The 23,017-nt window shown below is 36.4% G+C and overlaps 2 protein-coding genes across 2 annotated transcripts in view; both read left to right on the top strand.

Annotated features, from left to right (window-relative positions):
• Positions 1–13,867, top strand: part of LOC149832178 (protein PHYTOCHROME-DEPENDENT LATE-FLOWERING-like) — a 44,145-nt gene extending 30,278 nt beyond the window's left edge. Inside the window, exons 9-15 of the mRNA XM_090013179.1 lie at positions 10,256–10,414; positions 10,496–10,594; positions 10,696–12,104; positions 12,372–12,598; positions 12,670–12,833; positions 12,926–12,964; positions 13,060–13,867. Of these exons, the coding sequence (XP_089869305.1) occupies positions 10,256–10,414; positions 10,496–10,594; positions 10,696–12,104; positions 12,372–12,598; positions 12,670–12,833; positions 12,926–12,964; positions 13,060–13,836 (2,874 nt within the window). The 3' untranslated portion in view covers positions 13,837–13,867. The remainder of the gene's footprint in view (positions 1–10,255; positions 10,415–10,495; positions 10,595–10,695; positions 12,105–12,371; positions 12,599–12,669; positions 12,834–12,925; positions 12,965–13,059) is intronic.
• Positions 13,868–14,110: 243 nt separating this feature from the next.
• Positions 14,111–15,148, top strand: LOC149832177 (uncharacterized). The gene has a single exon (XM_090012381.1). The coding sequence runs from the start codon at positions 14,195–14,197 to the stop codon at positions 14,855–14,857; it is 663 nt and encodes a 220-aa protein (XP_089868507.1). The 5' UTR covers positions 14,111–14,194; the 3' UTR covers positions 14,858–15,148.
• Positions 15,149–23,017: the final 7,869 nt, after the last annotated feature.

Raw genomic sequence — 23,017 nt, 5'->3', positions numbered from 1 at the left:
GTAATTTTGTAAATGTCAAAAGTGTTGAAGTTTGGCATAAGAGACTTGGTCACCTGAATTTTTCAAAGATGTCTCTTTTATCTTTTTTGTGGAAAACTTGTAAAGAAAAAACCATGACTTGTAAAGATTGCATATTTGGTAAATTAAGGGCTATTTCATTTCCTCAAAGAAATTTTGTTCCCACACAGCCGTTTTAATTAGTACATTCTTATGTATGGGGTCCTTCACCTGTCATATCTAAAAGAGGTTTTTCGTACTACATAATTTTTGTGGATGATTTCACTAGATTCACATGGATCTACTTTCTAAATTGAAAAACTGAAGTGTTCTCCTTCTTTAAAAAATTTCATGCAATGGTTAAAAATCAATTTTTAAGTAACCTATTATTTTTAGATCGGATTCGGGAGGAGAATATATATCAAATGAATTTCAAACTTATTTACGAGAAAATAAGGTTTTTCATTAAAGGTCTTGTCCCAACACTCTGCAACAAAATAGGCTTGTGGAAAGAAAACATAGACATATAATAAAAACAATTAGAACTCTCTTAATTTCCAAGAACATCCCAAAATCATTTTGGGCAAAAGCCATTTTAACTTCAACATACCTAATTAATAGAACACCTTCATCATCTTTAAAAAATCTCTCTCTTTTTGAAAAACTTTACAATATGTCTTCCGATTACAAAAGACTATAAATTTTCGGTTGCAAATGTTTTGTTAAGTACAATAAACTTTTTTCAAGGGCTATTGAATATGTTTTCTTAGGATATGATGAAAAACAAAGGGGATATCGATGTTTTGACTTGTTAAATGACAAACTTTATATTTCAAAAGATATTACTTTTCTTGAAGAAGAAAATGGTTTTATAAATAATTGTCCAAAAGATAATGTTGATTATTCCTTTCTATTTGACTTATTACCTTGAAAAGATAAATCAAACTCTATTGAGATCCTTGAGTCTCTCAATGATGATCATAATGTACAATCTTTTAACAATGAAGGAAATGATTTACATGAAAACATAAATGAAGATGTAACGAGTAATACATAAGTTTATACTAGAAGAAATGAAAATGATCATCCATGTGCCTTTGACAAATTTTTTCAAAATGCATCTTTAGAAGAATCTTCACAAAGATCAAATCATATTTCTAAAGTACTAAATAGATTTGTATCTTATGATTCCTTTTCACCAAATTTTAGAGCTTGTTTAATAGTTGTTCACTTGTTTTATGAACCATCTCATTATAATGATGCCAAACAATGTGCCCATTGGAATGAAGTAATGAAACATGAACTTAATGCATTTAAGAAAGCTCAAACTTGATAAATAATTGATCCTTTACAATGAAAGAAACCCATAGGATGTAGATGGGTTTTTAAGGTAAAAAACAAAATTGATGGTTCTTTAGAAAGATATAAGGTTAAATTGGTAGCCAGAGGGTATGCTCAAGAGTATGGGGTATATTATGATGAGACTTTTGCCCCGGTTGCTCGAATGACTAGTATTCAAGCCCTCATTGCAATAACATCTATTAAGAATTGACTTATTTATCAACTTGATGTTAAAAATGTCTTTTTGAATGAAGATCTTGGTGAAGAAGTTTATATGAATCTTCCTCTTGGCATGAATTTAAATGAAAAAAATTTGAAATTAAAAAAGGCATTATATGGTTTTAAACAAGCTCCTGAAGCTTGGTATGATAAATTTAACAATGTATTAATTAATTTGGGTTTTGTCTCTTGCCATATTGACACTGCTCTCTTTATTAAGAAAACAAATGATTCTATTATAATTCTTCCTCTTTATGTTTATAATATGATCATCACGGGAAGTGACAAAAAAAGTAAATGACATTAAGTCTATATTAAATAAAACTTTTGATATGTCTGACTTGTGTTTTTTGAGATATTTTTTAGGTATTGAGGTAGCTTACTGTGATCATCGCAAAATTTTTCCTCTTGTGGTTTCTGTCTCTTCCTTCTCTTTTCCTTTCTAACCTCTATTTCTCCTTTTTGAAGGGAGAAATGAAAAGACAGAAAAAAAGAGAGAAGAGGAAAGAAGAGAAGAGAGAGATGAACTCTTTTGCGAAGGTCTCACTTGACCTTAATTTTGAAAATATTTAGAAAATTACTCGTCTTCGTTTTGAAATATTTGCGGGAAAATTGGGAGAGACGAGATTCGCTCGTCAGTACGAGGTTCGACCGTTCCTGGCGCCTTTACCAAGGGTAATCGAACTAAGGATCGAATTTATGCCTTTTTGCTTTGCCTAAATATTATCTAAGAATTTATTCTAAGTCAAAAATGCACAGAGAATCATGCTTGTGCAATGTAATGTAGAAATGTATGCTTTTTAGAAAATACTTTTGGAAATCTGAGACTTTCCAAGTGATTCTGAAGTGAATGTGATAATAGAAATAAAGAAATGATTTTCGAATAGTTGAATCTAACTTTGAACTTGAGATAGACCAGGAAAGATATTTGAAGTTCTAAGTCTTTGAAATAATCAGAGTTTGGGAAAATAAATCTTGACTTTGAAAAGAATGATTTGAAGCTGAGAGAAAGAGAAATGAAGTTTTTCAGAGTCAGAAATGGACTCGGATTTTGAATTTTGAACATGGATTTAGGAGAGGAGATGAAATTTGAAGTGGAATTGAGTTCCAGATTTTGAAGTTTTTGAAATCAGGATGGAATTTGGATTGGAGAAATCCAAATAGAAATTTAAAAATAGACATGGATTAAAGAAGTCCAGATGAAATCTGAAAATAGAATTGGATTTGAAATCTGGAAATCAAGATAGATTTGAAATCTGGAATTGGGAATGGAATTGGATTTGAAATCTGGAATCCAAGATGGAATTTGAATCCAAAGTCTGAGATCCAAGATGGATTTATATCTGAAATCTAGGATCCTAAATGGAATTGGATCCGAAGTCTGGAATCCAAGGTGGAGTTGGATTTGGAAATTTGGAATCCTAAATGGAATTTGGATCTGAAGTCTGAGATCCAAGATGGAGTTGGATTTAGAAATCTGGAATCCTAAATGGAATTTGGATCTGAAGTCTGAGATCCAAGATGGAGTTGAATCCGAAATCTGGAATCCTAAATGGAATTTGGATCTGAAGTCTGAGATCCAAAAGTGGAGATTGCATTTGAAAATCTGGATTCAAGTTAGGATTGGGTTCTAACTTTGAATTTGGATTTTGAAAGTCCAAATGGGACTTTTGAAGATGGGTCTGGGTTTTGAAAAACCCAAATTGAATTTAAGACTTAGGAAAAATTGAATTTTCAGAATCATTCTCAAAACTTCGAATTGAGAATCAAGACTCAATCTCGGGATAGAGCTTTGAAAATAAAGAGTAATTTTGAATTTTGAAATCAGAAGATGAATCAGAGATTTCAAAGTTAATTGGAACTTTGAATTTGAATTTGAGATATTGAATTAAATTTGAATTTTGAATCTTGGAAATGAATTTAAAATTCCAAAGTTGAACATGAACTTTGAAATTTGATTTAAATTTGAAATGTAACTTTTGAATATAAAATGAATTTTGAATTTTCAAAGTCAAATTGGACTTTGAAATTGAATTTTGAATCTCGAAATAAGATAGAATTCGATGAATTGAAATAGAATTTGAAGAAAGACATTCAAGATCACTTAGATTTTGAAAAAAAAAAAAATTTGAAAATATGATGCAGTTTTATCCTAAATGATGAATGCATTTAAAGAATTTGAAATTGGATTTGAAAAGCATATTTCATTCTTTAAATGAATTAAAATAAGATTGAAGATATAATATATTCCTGACTATGGTCATTGAATGCATTATATAATAATCTATATTTAAATTCAGGTGAAGAATATAATATATTTTGGTGCTTTTATAGAGTTTAAAATGAAATTAACTCTCAATATATCCTGACTATGGCCATTGATATATATTTTGAGTTAATTTTAAGTTAAACTCTGATAAAAGAAGAAAATATTTAAAAATATGGTGATTTTTAGAAAGAGATCCAGTGTAGATCCAATGTTATTCTATAAAAGATGAAAATCCTAAGTTTTGTTCACATCCTATGGCCATTGATGCAAATCATTAACTTAGGATTTAATCACCTCCTATTAGAATGGTGCACGTGCCATTCGTGAATTTTTGAGAAATAATTAAAAGAATGAAAAAACAAGTAATTCCATGAAAATGCATGCTCATACATTCTAATTTAAGATTGAAAATGTAAATTTCTCATTTATAATCTAGCTATTACAATGAAAATTAACACGATAGAATCCTAATCTAAGAGGGAAATCAACATTTTTCGGAGATTCCTGCAAAACACTTAGTTAGTATGAAAGCAAAAGAGAATTGCACATATCACATTGATTTTAGAGAGATGCAAGTGATGAGACACTCATATACCTACCTTGTGCTTAATACCCAATGAAACAACATTGATGATCTAAGGCATGGAAGAATAACCATTTAATGTGTTTTTATATATATATATATATATATATATATATATATATATATATATAACATGGATGTTGAGTAGGTGAGTGGCGGATGTGTATAGTGATAATGCAGGTGATGAGATGCATTTGGAGATGGTATGTAAATGCTAGGACCGAACAACAAGTGAGGGTACTGAAAATGATGAATATAATGAAATGCAATTTGGAACATATATTGCAGATATTGAGAGATGCTGAAACAGCATGTGGTGGATGTAAGGGTTTGCAGAAAACCTGTAACAGATAGTTCAGCAGCAGGTAGCTGCTGGCGGCATGAGTATTAGATGACAGCAGGGGGGAAATGAGAAGTGGCAGGGGATGATTTCCTGCCAGATAGCTACAACAATGTTGTTGTAGAAGTAGAGATGGTGCAGCAGTGAGTCCAACAGGTGAGGGTTTCGCTGCTATATGATACAACAGTGGCATAGGGGGTGGGGTGGTATAGCAGCACTATGCTGCGAAAGAGTGTAATGAAGTGGAAGGAGGATGCGGTGAACTGATGATTGGGTACAACAGGTGCTGCTGTAATTGACAGGACAGTGTGTGCCAGGAACTGTAGCAGGAAATAGAGGTGAAGGTTGTGCTTATAAAACCCAGGAAAATTACAGCAGGGATGCTGTGAAGGTGATAATGAAGTGGAGTGCGAGTGACTGTACATGGAAAATGATGTTGGAAATGACCGTAGCTGGAAAAAACATTGAAAGTTCCAGCAGGATGAAGAGAATATATTAAAGATAGAAAAAGACGCCATGCTTGTTGGGTTATCCTGTTGCAACACCAAAACCCTCAAATTGACAAGTTGGACAATCTCAGGTGGTATATTCCCTTATAACATGTTACTCCCCCAACTAAGAATCTCCAACTTTGATAGATTCATTAAGGGAAGGCAGGATGATGACTGTGAATTCATTCGAACCAAGAAGCAAAATTCTCAGATTTGGTAAGTGCGCCCCCCCCCCCCATCTTACTAGGTACAGTCCCTCTGAACTTATTGATGATTAGAGACAATCTCTCAAGTTGTTGGCAATTGCCCAAACTTGGAGGGGATGATGCTGATCGGATGGTTCATTGGTGGCTGAAAATAAATTGCACAGTGAGGTGATGTATTTGTGTGCAATGTGTGGTGGAAGTGGATTGTAGCAGGGAGTGCTGTGAATGTGGTGGGGTGATGTGGGAATGTAAGTGGAGTACTGTGCGTGTATGCACAGGAAAATCACAGCAGTTGATTGTAACAGGAAAATCTTGTAAAGTATTATTCTTGCAAACAACAAATTTGTAAGAAAGGAAAAACAACCCAAGGCAATACACCTTTGTAAACATTCAAAGAACAAGCACTTTGTAACTTCTCTTTGATGGTTCTTCAACCAAGATGGTGGAATAATCCTGTGAACATGATGCTAACCTGGAAGTGTTTATAAAATGTAGTTAAGGTACTCCTAATGAAACTCATGGTGGTACCTACTTTCATTCCTTCAATTATACTTCCATCAAAAGGAAAGGCATCCCGTATATCATTATAATGGTACATCATTGACCGGAAGAGGAAATGTTTTGCCATTCCTAAAGATGAACCTACAGAAGGCCTTCAATTTTGTAAATAGGGTTTTCTAATACTTTTCTAGGTGAATTGGACTTTGTTCTTGTGACAGGAAAATGGATTGTTCATGACTCTCCCTCCATACCCAAACACACTAGTCAGGCAGCCAGAAGTTTATTTGATTCAGTGGGGAACAAGCTTAATCAATTTTTGCTTTATGGTGAAAATTTTCCTCAGCTTCATTACATGTTGGTGCATGCAAACAGGTTTCAATGTGTAAGGCTCTCAAACCAGATTAATAAGAATGCTATTTAAACCATGGTAGTCATAGAAAATGTGATTTCACTAAAGAAGTTTCGGACTAGCAATAGATTAAACAATTAATTCACAAATATTTGATTTGGCCAACTTCCAACTGGAGGAGAGTATGGTAAAAAAAAAGAAAAAGAAAAATACGTTCAGCCTGCTACCATTTACTACCTCAAATTTCCACTGAATCAAAAGAAAGAAGTAATTGGACTCCTGTTTGAAGTAGCCTTCAGTACTTAAAAGAAACATTGAGAAGTTTCATCTAGATGAAAATGCACATATCAGCAAGAGCATGTCTAATCCAATATATATATATATATATATATATATATATATATATATATATATATATATATATATATATATATATATATATATATACAGGGCGACCTTGAGCAGAGTATGCTCAAATTAACTTGTATGAATAGAGCGCCAGTATGATAATGCAACACAGAATGGCAATGATGATCGAATAAAACACAGAGGATGTAGCCCAAAAACTGGAATAATATTGATGCCGAGAAACGTAGCACGTGAAATTGATATATGAGGCAAACAAACGAGATGCACAGACGATGATGAAATGCAATGAAACACACCACGCTGAGATGTTAGCACGTTAACTCAGAGAACGAAAAATCACAGGATATCTAGGATGCTAACACCAAGATCGAGAGTGGGAATGTAAAACATAGCAAGCGCAGATACAATGATGATGATGATAAGGAAAGTTGAAATAGGATATGCAATGGGATGTGAACGAAAAATGGGTGTAATGTTGTGCTACTGCTGCTGATATTGGAATCATGATACGATCGATGGTGGTACTCAGGTCCGATAACACGATCAGATCAAAACACATAGATGAGTTGATCTGTTGTGCAAACCGAACTGAAGCAGAAAACGAAATTCTAATAACTAGAAATGCTGATGAAAATAGGTTTAGGCAAATTGCTTTACAATAGTAATGCAATGATGATTTGCAAAAGAACAGAGTATTGAACCTAAAACAGCATAAACAGATATTTAAACTTGCATAAACTGGAGAAATTTGAAATAAATTACAAAAAAAAAACAGAGAAAATGTTGGAATCTGAGAATTCCATTGATGTTGCACGTAGGTACATCGATGTTGCTATAAATAACACGATGCTACCAAGGGTGCTTTAATGGGGCGACGAACAAGAAAATTCAAAGAAAATTAGAAATAACAGATAGAGGAAGGAGCACTTACCGTGGCTGATGCTTCAGGATCGACTTTCTTCAACTAATTTGGGGAAGAAGACCAGGGAATAAGAGAAGAGAAAGAAGGAGAAAAGGAATGGGGAGAAGAAGAAAGAGGAAGAAGGGAATGCGTGAAGCTTGGTGGGGAGGTGAAGACGATCAGAGAGTGGAAATGAAGGTTCGAGAGGAATGGATCTCTTCAGTAGCACTGCAGAGATTCTGAAGGAGGAAATTCTCCTTTTCTTCTCTTGTGGAGCTCCCTTCTTGGACCAGGGGGAAGGAGAGGAAGGAGCTCGATCAGGAAAAAGCCAAAGGGGAGAGGGATCGAGCGCAATGGGCGAACCAGGAGGGGTGAAGGCAGATGGACTCGGGTGGATGAAGTGGAGAATGGATGCTCTATCGACCCCCTGAGGGTCGATCTTTATAGGAGGTGGCCGTTAGGCCCCTTTCAGATCGGGTCCCTTCTCTTTATAAAATTTTCCAAAAAGGAGGCCTTAAATTTTTTTTTTCTAAAAAGTGTTGTTACAAACTCGATTTTCAAAAAGGTGCTTTTAAAAGGCCATTTTGTGTTTTCCTTTTCGATTTTCTTATTTTTTTGTTCTTTTCTTGAAATTTTCTACATTTTTTTTTTGTATTTTTGGAATAAAACTCTAAAAACTAAGGAATTTAAACTAATTTTGCAAAATTTTCAAAAATATTTACAAAAGAAAGGTTTTTTGAAAGTTCAAGGTTATCTTTCAGAATTTTCTTCAGAAAACGGGTTTACATCCAGATTTTGAGGAAATGTTCGAGGCTTTGACCTTAAACTGAGAAAAACAGAGCAGTGGACCCAAACAGACGCCGGATGGGCCTTTCTGAAATTATTTTGGTATTTTTGCATTTTTAATTTGAAAATTTGGACAACAAGGCTCAAATTTGGATTTTGATAATGGGTCTGGATCCAAAATCGAGTCAGATATAAAAAATGAATTTAATTTCAGTAAAATTTGAGAAATAAAATGAAATTTAGATTTAAAAGTGGCTCAATTACTCAGAAAATGGAATCAGGGGCAAAAAGAGAATTTTTATAATATTTTGAAAAATTTGGGGTGTTCACACTTACTCATCTTGATGATACATTTTATCCCAAATAAAGCTGGCCGCGAACATCTACACTAAGTCGGGGATTTCAGATGAAAAAAAAGTAGACACTCCGAAGTTATAAATGCTAAATTAAGACTTGAGGATGGTGTTCCACTTGATGATCATACTCCTTATCGTCAATTAATTGGATCTCTTACTTACTTATCCATCACTCGACCAGACATTGCTCATGCGGTTCATGCAGTAAGTCAGTTTCAACATGCTCTTACGACAGTTCATATGATCGTTGTTATGAGAATTGTGTACTACATCAAAAACACCATCTCAAAAAGGCTTTTCTTATCCTCTTCTTCATCTTTTGACTTAACTGCTTATATTGATGCTTATACTGATGCTGATTGGAGAGGTAATCCTAATGATCGAATCTCAACTACTAGTTTTTGCATTTTCTTAAGGGATTCACTTATTTCTTAGAGGTACAAGAAGCAACAAAAAGTTTCTTTGTCATCCACAGAAGCTGAATATCATGTCATGGCAACTACAACCATGAAATATGTATGGCTTAAAAGCCTTCTCTATGATATAGGAATTCTCATCTCCACTCCTTCGAAGATGTGTTGTGATAACAAGAGTCCGATGTACATTGCAAGCAACCATATTTTCTATGAGTGCACCAAGCATATTGAAATGGACTATCACTGTGTTTGAGATAAATACTTTAAGAAAACTATTACATTGTCTTATGTCACATCAGAATATCAGTTGGCTAACTTCTTCACCAAAGCGCTTCCAACTCTTCGCTTTTTGGTTTTCCTTAGCAAAATTTTGGTTTTCTTTCCGTAAAGTTTGAGGAGGTATATATTTATATACTTCTTGGTGTATTTATATCAAAATACCCTATAAGGGTATTTTAGTTATTTTGTTGTACATTTTTTATTTTTTATTTTTTATTTTTGTTTTATTCTTTTTATTTTTTTATATTTCATTGTAATGGGACCATTGGGGGACCCACTCTTATAGTCGTTGGGGCTCCCCAACGTCTATAATGGGAGCCCCAATGGCCCCCCTCTATGTGTTCTCTTTTCCCTTATAAATAAGGGTCTCTCCCTCATGTAAAGTGTAGCTTGTTCTCTCTGATTTACTCATTAATAATAATCTCTTTGCATTTTGTCATTTGCCCTTTAGTGGGTTTGTATATTGTGCACATTATGTGCTTGTGCTATTTGGCTCTTTGTGAAACTCTTCTAGAGTTCTCTTGTAATTTGTATTTTTGCATTCTTCATTACAGAAGGCCCCATAGGAACATCTTCATTTCGTTAATGAGTATGGGTATGCACCAGGTCTATATATATTACCCCTATGCAATGGTTTTAAGAAGCAAATGGCACAAAACCCCCTCTATACAAAAGATAATTATGAAAAGAATAAAGGAATCACAAAGAAGAAAAAAGGCAACACTATCCTACATTTCCTTACAACGACTAAACTGCCCTTCCGTACAAGATATACGAGTTTAACAATGTTTGCGCATTTTGAGTGGGTGGTTCTGTCATTGTTTAGTAATTAATACATGAATGGCTTTTCAGGTAAGGGATTATCGTAAATGTGTGACTGCACCTGGAAACTTTGTTTCTGGTGATGGTTCTCCAATCATTCATAAAGTCCATCTGCGGATGTCAATGGAAAATGTTGTGAAGGACATGCCATCCATAATAGATAGCTCTTGGAGTTATGGCGATCTACTGGTTAGTATGTGCAAATGGTACATTAGTGGTGTGCCCTAAGCTCTTCCAGTTTGTTTATAACTCACTCTATTGTGGACCTAGGAAGTTGAGTCACGGATAGTGAAAGCACTGCAACCAGAACTGTGTTTGGACCCTGTCCCAATGTTGGACAAACTGAGCGCTGACCCAGTAAAAAACAAGGTATCAATTCTGATACTGAGTGCAGCATGGATGAGTTCTCCCTCTGTGTTGCAGGTGGTATAGTGAATGACTAACGGCTTGTGTTTAAACACCATTTGTAGCTCAATCTGGATATCAGTTTGCATCATAAAAGAATGAGACAATCGCCTTCAGTGCAGGTATTGTCTCACAGTCTATCACATGGAAAGAAAGTCTCAATAGACAGGGTAGTTGAGCACGAGAAAAGTCAGTTGGCACTGCCTTCAGTTGATGCAGCTGTTCAGCATCTTCCCTACAATGTAGCTGCACAGTCCCTTCCATCACCCTCCTTAAGACCCCAAAGCACTGGACAAGAGTTCTCTAGACAGGCGTTGGCCGTGGCCTCCCAACCTAAGTACACGACAACAATCAGCAACTCAAAGAGTGGGCATGATCAGGGATCAGGCATCGCTCCTGCAAATACCTCAGTAATTAATACAAATTTTATTTCAGCCACTGGGCAAGATTTGCAGAGCTCTTATAAGAACCCGAGAATTTCTAGTGTTCTTGGAAAGCAGGAGGGTCAAAGTATGCAGATGCCATCTAACTTTGAAGCAAAAAAGCCAAGGCAGGAACAACTTGGCTTAGATGGAATTCATCAGCAGCATTGTGGTTCTCAGTTGGATTGCTCCCTCCTTGGAGCGGATACTCCATGGAAAAGCAGGCTGCAGCAGCAGCAGTTTGAGAGCAAAAGAATCCAGAATGCCAATGTTCTTAGTCAGAAGCATCCTCAACAGATGGAAAATGATGCAAGGCAAACCGTTCTTGAAGGAATTCCAAAACCTGAAGCAGGGGTTCCTTCTTATCTTGAAGAGAGGGTGATGAGATATAATGTGAAAGTGGAACAGCCTGAAATGGTAAAGTTGGAAAAGCAAGATTCTGTGATGAGTAGAGATGATCGAAGTGCACTTGGGATGGAGCCCATTCAGACAGATCCACAGTTGCAACCACAACAATTAGCTCAGCAATCATTCGTGAGATGTCCTCTGCAGTCACAGTGGCATAATCTTAGTCATTTGATAGATAAAGACCAGAAAATAGAAGATAGTTCTCAGAGAAGGAAACACACACCAAATTCTCGAGTTTCTGGTGGAACAATGGAAAACTCACCTGTGTCATCTAGATCTGGAGAAATCTCTAGTGGTTCCATGGGGGCACACTACAGCAGCATGAACACAACTCCTGCTGTTGGATTGCAAAAGGACAAAGCATTATGTGTGCCAGATGCTGCTGCTGGGACTACCTCTGTCAACTCTGGTCTTACTGATTCCGTGATGAGACAACAACAGAATGCAGTGCCTGGGAAAAGAAAAACAATTCCCCTTACAAAAACCCCTGCCGTCGGGTCTTCTGCAAGCGTGAACACTCTGAATCCCCCTTTTAGTGCAAACAGTCCTTCTATTGGAACCCCACTTGTACCACCACCCTTAGGGCCAAAGCCTGATCCAGCATTTGTGGAGAGATTCTCAAAGCTTGAAGTGGTGATCCAAAGGTACACATTGGCATTCAAACTCAGCAATTTTGTATACATTAATACCAAGACCTACTCTTTGGGGGCATGAACTAGACCCTATCATGTCTACAGTTGTTTTGACAACTGACAAACGGTCAACTTAGGCCAAGCAACTGGAGTTCCTAGACCTGGATGCTGAGCTTGAACTGATTAGAGTTCCAAGTTTGATCCCATGGTTTTGTTATTCTGGTTCACTGGCTCTGCCTACCTGACTCAATTCTATGGGTGCTTGTGTTGCATTTCCAGATATGGGCTCAACCGTAAGAAGAATAAAGTTGATGAATATCATGAAAGGAAACCGTTTCAGCATGCACCTCAGTTCATCGTAGCACATCTTTCAAATGCTCAGAATAACGATGATGTTGATGGCGAAATGTTTACCAAGTCACTGGCAAAATCCCTTCATGGTGGCAACATGAATATCTGTAAAACTAGGATCCTGGAGTGTGTTCGACCCAAACAGATATTTCAAGGTACCTATTTTCACTTGCATGCTAAGTCATATTAAGCTCCTGTTGATGATTCTTGTATTGTATTTTTGCAGCAAATGGCATCCCTGTCATTATATCAGCAGCTCGGAACAGATTATGTATGTCTGAGAGGGACAAAGATGGCATGGTAGAAGCTATGGTACAATATGGTGATGAAGATGAAGGCAGTGACTTCTTGTCGTATCCCCAGGATTCTCTTCCTACATTGCCCAACACAGTGAGTGATGCAACTGCAAGTTATTGACTTTGAGCTCACTTTCTGTCGACTTTACCCCTTGTTTTTCTCTTACATATTTCTTTTATCAATAGCACTATGCAGACCTATTTGCTGCGCAATTCGGTGCACTGGTATGTTTCTCTGCAAAATATTCAGCCAGTTAGGAGGTCTCTGTCTTTGGTTTTCTCATTTTGTTGATGTCTGGGATAGTTTTTTTCTAATGTAGATGATTCGTGATGGATACAAAGTCAATGATCAGATACAATTGACGTCAACCCGGCCAGGTGCTGTTGCAGCTGGCAGCCAATCTTCGCCTTCTGTTCCTTTGGATGGTCCAGCACATGAGATGGCATATCAACAGCCTATCTCAGGCCAAACTGGGGGTTCAACAGGTATCGTGAGCAGTGGCATTCAGCCTATGAACCCTCCACCCATGTCGTCTCAGAGTCTGCTAACCAGTCCAAGGATGCAACACGCAGGAGTTGTCCAGTCCCCACACATTCAATCAGGTTATTTGCCAGCACAGTCGAGACCACACCACTTAGATCCGACATCACATCTTGCTGCAGTTCAACAGCAACCTCCCCAGCAACCATCGATCCAGCAACAGCAACATCAATATTCTCAGTTTCAGAGATCTGCCATCGGCTCAAACAATCCACTGGCACAGCTAAATGCAGTAGGTCCACTTGTTGTAATAAAATGGTCAGCAGGTCAGTTACTTCAGCAGCAGCAGCAGCAACAGCTGCAGGTGAGAAATGTGATGGAAACACTTTCTGGCATGGGCATGGCGAACATGGGAAGTGGCATGGCCAGCAGTCCTATGCAACCAAATGGTGGGGCAAGTGGTCTGGGAAATTTTGTTGGCCTCGGTGGAATAGGCATGGGCATGGGCCACATGGGGCCTAGCATGTCAGCACCGATGGGCACCATTTCTGGTTTGGGCAATATGAGTCCGATGCAAGGTTGCCAGACTAGGAAGTGGAAGCGGAGGCGGAAATGATATGGGAAGCGAGAAGCGATGCATTTTAAAGCATGCGGGAATCGACGAATAAAAAAAGAAATATAAGAATTAAATGAAAATCAAAATGAAACACATAAAAATTAAAATAAAAGTGGCTAATATTAAATTTCATGATTTTTAGTATAAAAAAAAATAACAAATCTAAAAATGCTGACTAGCAATTTAGAGAAAGAAGTTAGTAAGAGAGAGAAAACACAAAAAAACATAAAAAGTTGAGTAAGAGAACATATAAGAAGAATAGAGAAGTGTGAAAAGCTTGGGGGAATCGAGGTTCTCAACAAGTTTTTGAGAAGCAAGCTTCCCACCTATCTAAGAAGCTTCCGGTAACTCTGGTCTGATGGGTCTCAACACTGCTTCCAATGTCAGCATCCTCATAAGCCAGCAGCTACGCTTAACTCCTGCCCATGCCAGTGCAGTGATAGCCAACAAACTCAGGCTGATGAACAGAGGGAGGGGCATCCTGGGGCTGACCTCCATGAGGAGCCCAATTGAGAGTTTAGGCGGAATTCCTGTCTCTGGACCAATGTCAATTCTGGGGCAGACGCTGAACAGGACCAACATCAGTCCCATGCAACGTTCAACAGTGACACCCATGGGTCCCCCAAAGGTCCCTGGAACAAACTTTTACATGAACCAGCAGCAGCAATTTCAACAGCAGATGCAGTTGCAACAGCAACTGGGCTCTCAACTTCAGCAGTCGTTAGTGGGCAGTGTCCCACAGCAGGTCGGCTCACCACCAGGTCTCACCATGCAGCAACAAACGAACCAGCAGCAGCTACAACAACAGCCACAACCTCAGCAGCAAATTAGCCCACAGCAGCTGAGCCAACAGTCCCCATTGAGCCCACCACAGCAACCAAGTTCAGGTGCTGTCCAGCAATTGGTTGCGCAACAGCAAATGAATGTGGCCGGTGCTGGCCCAGAAAGCCCACAGCTGAGCTCACAGACCATCACATGCTCGCGCCATGGACCTGCAAGGGGCGAGCAAAGGCAATTCTAATATCAATACTAACTAGATAAATGGATCTTCAAATTGGAGAGAAGATAGATTAGAAGATTTGATGAATAGGCTGTAAATATGGGCAAGTGTTTGTCTCATGGTTTTGTAAAATCACTGGCAGGTGTATGGCTTCTACTTTTATTGTCTGAGAAAACACTGATGGTCTCATTTGTTAGCATATTAGAATGGATTTCTTGTATTTAACGTTCAAAATATTATTTAGTAGATGAAGACACACGTCGGGGGTTTTTATTTTGGAAATATTCAATAAAGACATACATTTTAGGGTTTTGAGACTGATTGTTTAATTTTGGTTTAGTAAGTTTTACATAATCAAATGAACTTTAAACTTTTAAATAACTGAAATTTGGTTTTTTACCTTTTTAAAGTTCATAAGGTTTAAAATATGAAACTTTATTTAAGATATGACATAAACTAAGCAAAACATTATTTTGTTTGTATTATATTTTAGAACTTATAAGCATCAAATTAATTGTATTTATTAGAGTTTTGTATATTCTTATGTTTTGTTGAACTATTATGAAGAGTATATGAGCTAGTATTTTGTTTATGTATTTCATGAATTTTACAAAATTCGATGAATTCATTTAAAAGATATTCACCACTTCTATTAGATCTAATAAGTTTTATTTTGTATATAAATTTTTTCAACATTTATTTTGAAAATCTTATAATTTTTAAAAGATTATTCTTTTATTTTCATGAGACAGACATAAAAATATTTTAAAAAATCATCAATAAAAGTTATAAAATAATTGTTTTGTTAATAATTTTAAATTTTGTTCAACACAAACTTTCCTTAAATATAAACATTACATTTTCTAATATGCTTAATTTTATATTTATGAATAAGCCCCAGGCTACCCATGTTTCTTAAAAACCTATAATTAACATGTTGAGTATGTCATAAATCATATGAGCCAAGAATATGAACAATAGCTTAATCAATTTTAGTGATCAAATTGAACTTAATAAACCTATTGGTAGAGTAGTCCTTGCCTACAAACTTGAAGTTCGTTGAGTTTTATTATAACTTTGAAACCATGAGTTATAAGCATGTAAGCATATATAGGATTTTTCGTAATAATAGATACATAATACATATTTTGGAGGGTTAAATATTTTTTATAAGTGAAGCAAAGCTCTATACTGTATTTTTCATAAACCTCAGCTTCATGTGAATCTCTCGTGTAAATCTTATAGTCTTTCTCTATGGTTTCATAACATACTTCTATCATTATATGAATGAATCATTGATCTAGAATCCATGTATCACTCTTTATCCAAATTGATCATAAACATCTCACTTACTATAACCATCAGATTGTCATCGGGTTTACTAGCCTTATTGCTTTAAAATTTCTTCTTATGTCGGCACTTTCTCGTATAGTGACCCTATTTACCAGAAGTATAATAGAAAATAAAAATTATTCTTCTTAGTAATGGTCTTGGATTTTTTATTTTTGTTCATAAATCTGGGTTTGAACCTTGGTTTGAGGTTAACCATGTTTACCTTAGCATGAAGTTCTTTTACTTTATCTTTCTTATCTTGAGATCAATCTTTCTTCTTGATTTTAAGATATTGAAAAAGTTATTTCAAGGTAAACTCTTCATTCTTGTGTTTTAATTAATTTATATAACCTTTTCAAGATGGAGATAATCTACTAATAATTGCAACTACATGAAATAATTGATTAAGGTGCTTACTTTCGTACTTGATTTGATTAACAAAAATTTGCATCTCGTGGGCTTAAGATAGTAGTATCTTATTGTCAAAAATTTTGAAATCCATAAACTTAATAGAAAAACTTCGCTTGTGTATAACTGTTTAGTTATACACTGCCGGTCCCAAGCCTGGATAAAGGAGGAGGGTTGCTGTAGGCCAGTGACAGCCAACATAAAAACTTAGTCATACCCTATGAATATGAACCAATATGAGAATTTCGTTGGGGCGTTCCTTAAAGAGCAACGCGTTGTACTATATAGGCTCGAAGGTAGTGATAAATCAGCAAGGGTTGCTAGGTCGTCGCCTAGAAGCGATGCGTCACACCGGCGCCCGGGTGTAGTGTCAAATAGGCAAGGGTTCCCTCACTTTGTTGGACGGGTGGGGGTAAAGAAGATAGTTCACGACCATAAAATTAGGTTAGCCACTTGGAACATAGGGTCTTTAACTGGTAGGTTGGTAGAGTTAGTAGATGTTATGTGTAGAACAAAGATTAATATTTTATGTCTACAAGAAACCAAATGGGTAGGTGAGAAAGCAAAAGTGATAGAACCTTGAGGATATAAGATTTGGTATACAGGAATAATTAGGAATAGGAATAGAGTAGGGATTGTTATTAGTCGTGAGTTTATAGATAATGTATTTGAGGTCCATAGGAAAGGTGATAGGATTTTTCTTATTAAATTAGTATTAGGTACGTATATTATTAATATTATTAGTGTTTATGCACCTCAAGTAGGTTTAGATGATTCTATTAAGCATCAATTTGGGAAAGATTTAGATGGAGTAGTACAAGGAATATCTTATGGAGAAAAGCTTTTCATCGGCGGTGACCTTAATGAAAAAGTAGGCATTAGTAGGGATAGATTTGAGAATATCCATGGAAGCTATGGTATAGGAGAAAGAAACGAAAGTGGAGAAAGGATTTTAGATTTTGGTTTGTCCTATGATATGATCTTATCAAACACTTGGTTTAGGAAGATGTAGTCTCACCTAGTAACATTTAAAAGTGTGGTTAATACGAGTCAGATATATTTTTTCCTACTTAGAAAGAGAGATAGGGCTTGTTGCATCGATTGTAAGGTTATATCAGGAGAAAGTGTAGCTACACAACATACAGTCTTAATTTTAGATCTTAGAATTAGAAAATGCCGCAAAAGGGATAGACATAGAATAGATCTTAGAATTAAGTGGTGGGCACTGAAAGGAGCTAAACAAGGAATGTTTGTAGAGCAGGTAGTTAAAGAAGCTGATTGGTGTTTCCAGGAGGATTCAGAATCAATGTAGAATAAGATAGCGGGTGTCATAAGAAAGGTGGCTAAGGAGGTATTGGGTGAGTCTAAAGGCGGTGCATCGCTAGGTAAGGATACATCATAGTGGAACGAGGATATCAAATTAGCTATTAAGGTTAAAAGAGAGTTATAGAAATCTAAGTAAGAGTCGTGATAATGAGAATTTGGAGAAGTATATGATAGCAAAGAAGGAAGCTAAAAAAGTAGTTCGAAACGCGATGGATAAGGTATATAAGGAGGTTTATGACAAGTTGGATACCAAAAAGGGCGAGAAGGATATTTATAGGCTTGTAAAGATGAGAGATAGGAAATCGAGGGATCTGGGTATGGTTAGATGTATCAAAGATAAAACGCAAAGGGTTTTAGTCAAAGATGAGGAGATTAAGGAGAGATAAAAAGATTATTTTGATAAGCTATTTAATGAAAGTCATGCTCAGGATCTTGGAGACTTCTCCATTCCTTTTCATGAGATGAATTGTGACTTCATGCACAAGATTCAAAAGAAAAAAATTGCAGAGGCTTTGAAGAAAATAAAATCATAAAGGGCAGTTGGCCCAGATAGTATACCTATCGAGTCTTGGAAATGCTTGGGAGAGAAAGGTTTAGAATAATTGACAAATCTTTTTAACAAGATTGGGGGAACAAATAAGATGCCTAATGAGTGGAGAAAGAGTACTTTGGTGCCTCTATATAAGAATAAGGGTGATATACAAGATTGTACAAACTATCGTGGTATAAAACTCACGAGTCATACTATGAAACTTTGGGAGAGGGTGATTGAATCTAGGTTGAGGAAGGTTGTCATGATATCGGAGAATCAATTTGGTTTTATGCCTGGAAGATCAACTATGGCAGCTATACATCTTCTTAGACAACTTATTGAAAGATATAGAGAGAGGAACAAAGATTTGCATATGGTTTTTATTGATTTAGAGAAGGCATACGATAGAGTACCTAGGGACGTTCTCTGGTGGACAATGATGAAGAAAGGTGTTTCTCTCAAGTACATTAGCATAATTAAAGATATGTATGAAGGAGTAGTAACCAATGTCCGCACTTGTGAAGGGGTGAGAACCAATTTTCCGATAACGGTTGGGTTACATCAAGGATCTGCTTTAAGCCCTTTTCTATTTGCGATAGTGATGGATGAGTTTACGAGATCAATTCAAGAAAATGTACCGTGGTGTATGTTGTTTGCTGATGATATTGTTTTGATTGATGAGTCTAGAGCTGGGGTTAATGCTAAGTTAGAATTATGGAGACAGACATTGGAAGCTAGAGGTTTTAAGTTGAGTAAGAGTAAGACTGAATATATGGAATGTCGGTTTAGTAAGCAACAAAGTAGTGATGGGAGTGTAGTGAAGCTTGGTGAGCAAGAAATACCGGTGAATGATTATTTCAAATATTTGGGATCCATCATTCTAAAGTATGGAGAAATTGATGGAGATGTAAATCATAGGATAAAGGTTGGATGGATGAAATGGAAAAGTGCAACTGGAGTGCTGTGCGATCGTAGAATGCCATTGCGGTTGAAGGGAAAGTTTTATAGGACGACTATTAGGCCCGCTTTACTATATGGTACAGAATGTTGGGCTGCCAAGAGACATCATATTCAAAAAATGAGTGTAGTTGAGATGCGGATGCTTAGATGGATGTGTGGAAATACAATAAAAGATAAGATTCGGAACGAGGAGATACGTAAGAAGGTAGGTGTTGCACCCATTGAAAATAAGATGCGAGAGAATCGTTTACGGTGGTTTGGACATATTCGGCGAAGGCCTAATGATGCTTCAGTTAGAAGGTTGGAGAAATGGGAAAATATATTAGTTAAAAGAGGTCGGGGTAGGCCTAAGAAGACTTGGATGGAGATGATAGGAAAGGATATGAATGCTTTGAACCTCACCGAGGACATGGCATTGGATAAAAATGATTGGAGGAAAAGGATTCATGTGGAAGACCCAAAATGAATTTCTTTTTTTGGTTCATATCGCTGACCCCAATTGTTTTGGGATGAAGGCGTAGTTGTTGTATCATTTGCTGAAAACACAGCGATAATATTGTGATATTTTAAAATTATCACTGATATTTGTGACTATGATATATATAGGGTATATATTCGCTACAGTCAATTGTAAATACAATCCACTTAGCAAAGTGGCAGAACCCGTTTTTTTGTTTTTTCTGAGATCTAGAACCATGGATGTGATCTTGTTTTATTTAGTGGGACCGACTTTTGGATCGGGTAGGGTTTTCAGGCAATCGAAAAATTGATGTCCGAAGCACAGATAGCTATGGTTAGACGTATTGCCTCCACTTGAGGCCTGTGGATGCTGACCACCTGATGGTAGTAAACATTATAGTAGCAGTGTCTGACCATTTAATCATGATGCCATCTTAATAATTTCCATTGTGAACCATGGCTGATCCTAGTATATCTCTGATACATAATGTACCACAAGAATTGTGCAAATAATGGCAGGTTTTATGAGTTATGACACTACTTGGTTGAGTTCAGTTTGGAACTCTTTTAAATTATGTTCATTTTTTCATAAATTATAACTTGAAAATTAAAACTATATTATGTGTTTTGTAAATAGGATTGTAGAAGACCACGAAGATTTATGACTTGAAAATATTCACATATAAAAAAATTTCAACCAAGGAAAAATAGTATGACTATCCAGTAAATTAGAAATTGTTATGAGATTAATATTAACATCATTCAATACAAGTACTTAATTGCCCTGGCCATGTTTCAATCTGTGATCAATTCATAGATTCAAAGATTTAAAAAAAAAATCATAGATACCATTAGAAAATAATAGGCACTCAGAACAAATGTGTGTTGATCATCATTGACAAACTCCTCATCAATCTTGATTCATTTCAATATAAACAGCAGTTCAACTGGTTTGATTTTAGAAAATCCTACTGAATAAATCCAATTATCAGTTTTATCTGGTACTTTGAAGTCAAGGAGAGTAATTTCCAGATCATGTTTTTGCTGAAGTTCAATTATAGAAAAACTAAGTTTTTGACTTTGACTCTTCTATCATTCATGCTTGTCCTACCATCTGAACTTTGCGTTCTTGTTCTTCAAATTGGATATATGTTGCACCACTATTTATGGTTTTAATGCTTGCTGTTTCAGCTTATTGTTATCATATTCTCATTTACTTTGTGGCTACAAACACCAAAGAGTTCAATAAATTTGACATTTCACTTCTACAGGTTGTAGTCTTTTTCTCGACCTGTGATGGTGTAGATTTTCATTTTTCACTTTTGAGGGAGTTACGGTTGTCCTTTGGTTCTCAAGAAATTGAGCAAATGCCAGTATTTTTAACTTGCAAAGTGCTCAAACTGCACGGGAACATAGAACAGGATGACCGAAGGACATGAACAGTCAGCTGTCCTTTTGTGCACTGATGTTGCTGCGAGAGGATTGGATTTTCCAAAAGTGAGATATATTATTCAGTATGTTATCCTTGAGATTTCACAAATAAGCTTACTTTCTTTTCACGGGCACTGAAAAACACGGATCTCCTGATCCACAGAGCTGGTAAACGAGCCAAACGAACTGAAAAGGCCATGTTCGGGCTTGGCTCATTTACCAATGGATTGAGTGCATGGATCAGCTCGTGTTGATGTTTAGCCGAGCTGAGTTCGAGCTCGTCCTTGATTGAGACTAGCCCAATACAAGTTGGCTTGTTTAAAAACATTTCATGTTATTTATACATAATATATATTTTTATAAATTATATTTTATGCATTTTTTATATATTATACTTAAAATATATATTACACAGAATATATATATATTTATCTATATGAGCTCTCCAAGTCGAGCTGAACACCTTGTGTTCGGGCTTGACTCGATTAAGCTAAATGAGCTGCTGGTGGCTCTGCTCACCAGCTATATGAACCCAATATGAATGAGTTCGTGATGAGCTCAGTTGCGAGCTGCTCGGTTAGTTTACTTGCCTAAACTCTCCACTAAAAGCACAATTAGATGACCCGTGATTTGTTCATGTAAAAATGTAAACAGCCTTTGAGAGTTAGTCTTAAAATGGGTCAATACATGGTATAAGAAGGCTAAGCCTACCATGGTAATGGAGAGACGACTGGTCTAGTGGCTTTCCCATCTGCGCAGAAGCTGAACTGTCCTGATGTTCATGTAGTTCTGTCTGTTCTGAAAGAAGGTTAGTCCTACTGTACACGAGACCATCGCATGTTGAATTCTCTCTTAGTGTACTTGGGATAAAGAGTCAACCTCTTCATACGCGCCATAGTGGCGATATAACTCGAACAAGTCGACATGTTGATTGCCATAGAGCTTGATCAGAGGCTAAGATCGGTGTCCAGTCAGTCTGGCTAATGCATCTCGAGGATCAAGTCCTTTGACGTTGATGAGAAAATATTGCTCCAACGGATCTTCTGGTTGTCTAGATGACTCAAATAGACCCATAATCTTTGAAAACTTGTCCAGTAGTAGAGTTATTTCTTCCCATGGGAACCAAAAGGTAGAAGTGTGCGGATTCCACCGCTCTACCAGTGCATGAATCAAGTTGTCATTGACGGCCTGCTTTCCAACTGTCGCTGCTAGCTTGAGTCCAGAGTCACTCAAATGGTCTAGAAACAGATGAGAGAAGGTTCGAAACCGGGAATAGTACCACCGAGGAAAGAATGGTCTGGTGTTCATAATCCAATGATCAGGAAGACCTTGTCGCACCTCGTAGGAGATGTGACCCTCGAGAAAGACTGAATCAAGACGATAGGATGCCATCTGGACAGACTGGAAGATATATAAAAGATATCAGGGCAAGACTTTAGGAAAAATACACAATTTTTGAAAAGGATGCATACAGGACCAAAAAAAGGCTAGAAATTTGAGATCCAGCAGAGAGGAAGGAAGAAAAAATTGCCTGAACTTTTTGAAGAAAATAACTATTGAAAAATCATCCAGGGTTTTCAGAAAAATCATTGGAAAATAATATAAAAGGAAATAAAAGGAAAAATAAAAGAAAAATAAAGAAAAATAACATTCAATCACATCCTGCACAAACAAGTATGTACATACAACATTCCTTAAGAAGCTGACTCTAAATGCACATGTTTTGAAATAGC

Source organism: Nuphar pumila, chromosome 7 (assembly GCF_984573655.1).
Source record: "Nuphar pumila chromosome 7, dmNupPumi1.hap1.1, whole genome shotgun sequence".
Lineage (NCBI taxonomy): Eukaryota > Viridiplantae > Streptophyta > Magnoliopsida > Nymphaeales > Nymphaeaceae > Nuphar > Nuphar pumila.
This window is presented reverse-complemented; position numbering and strand designations above follow the sequence as displayed.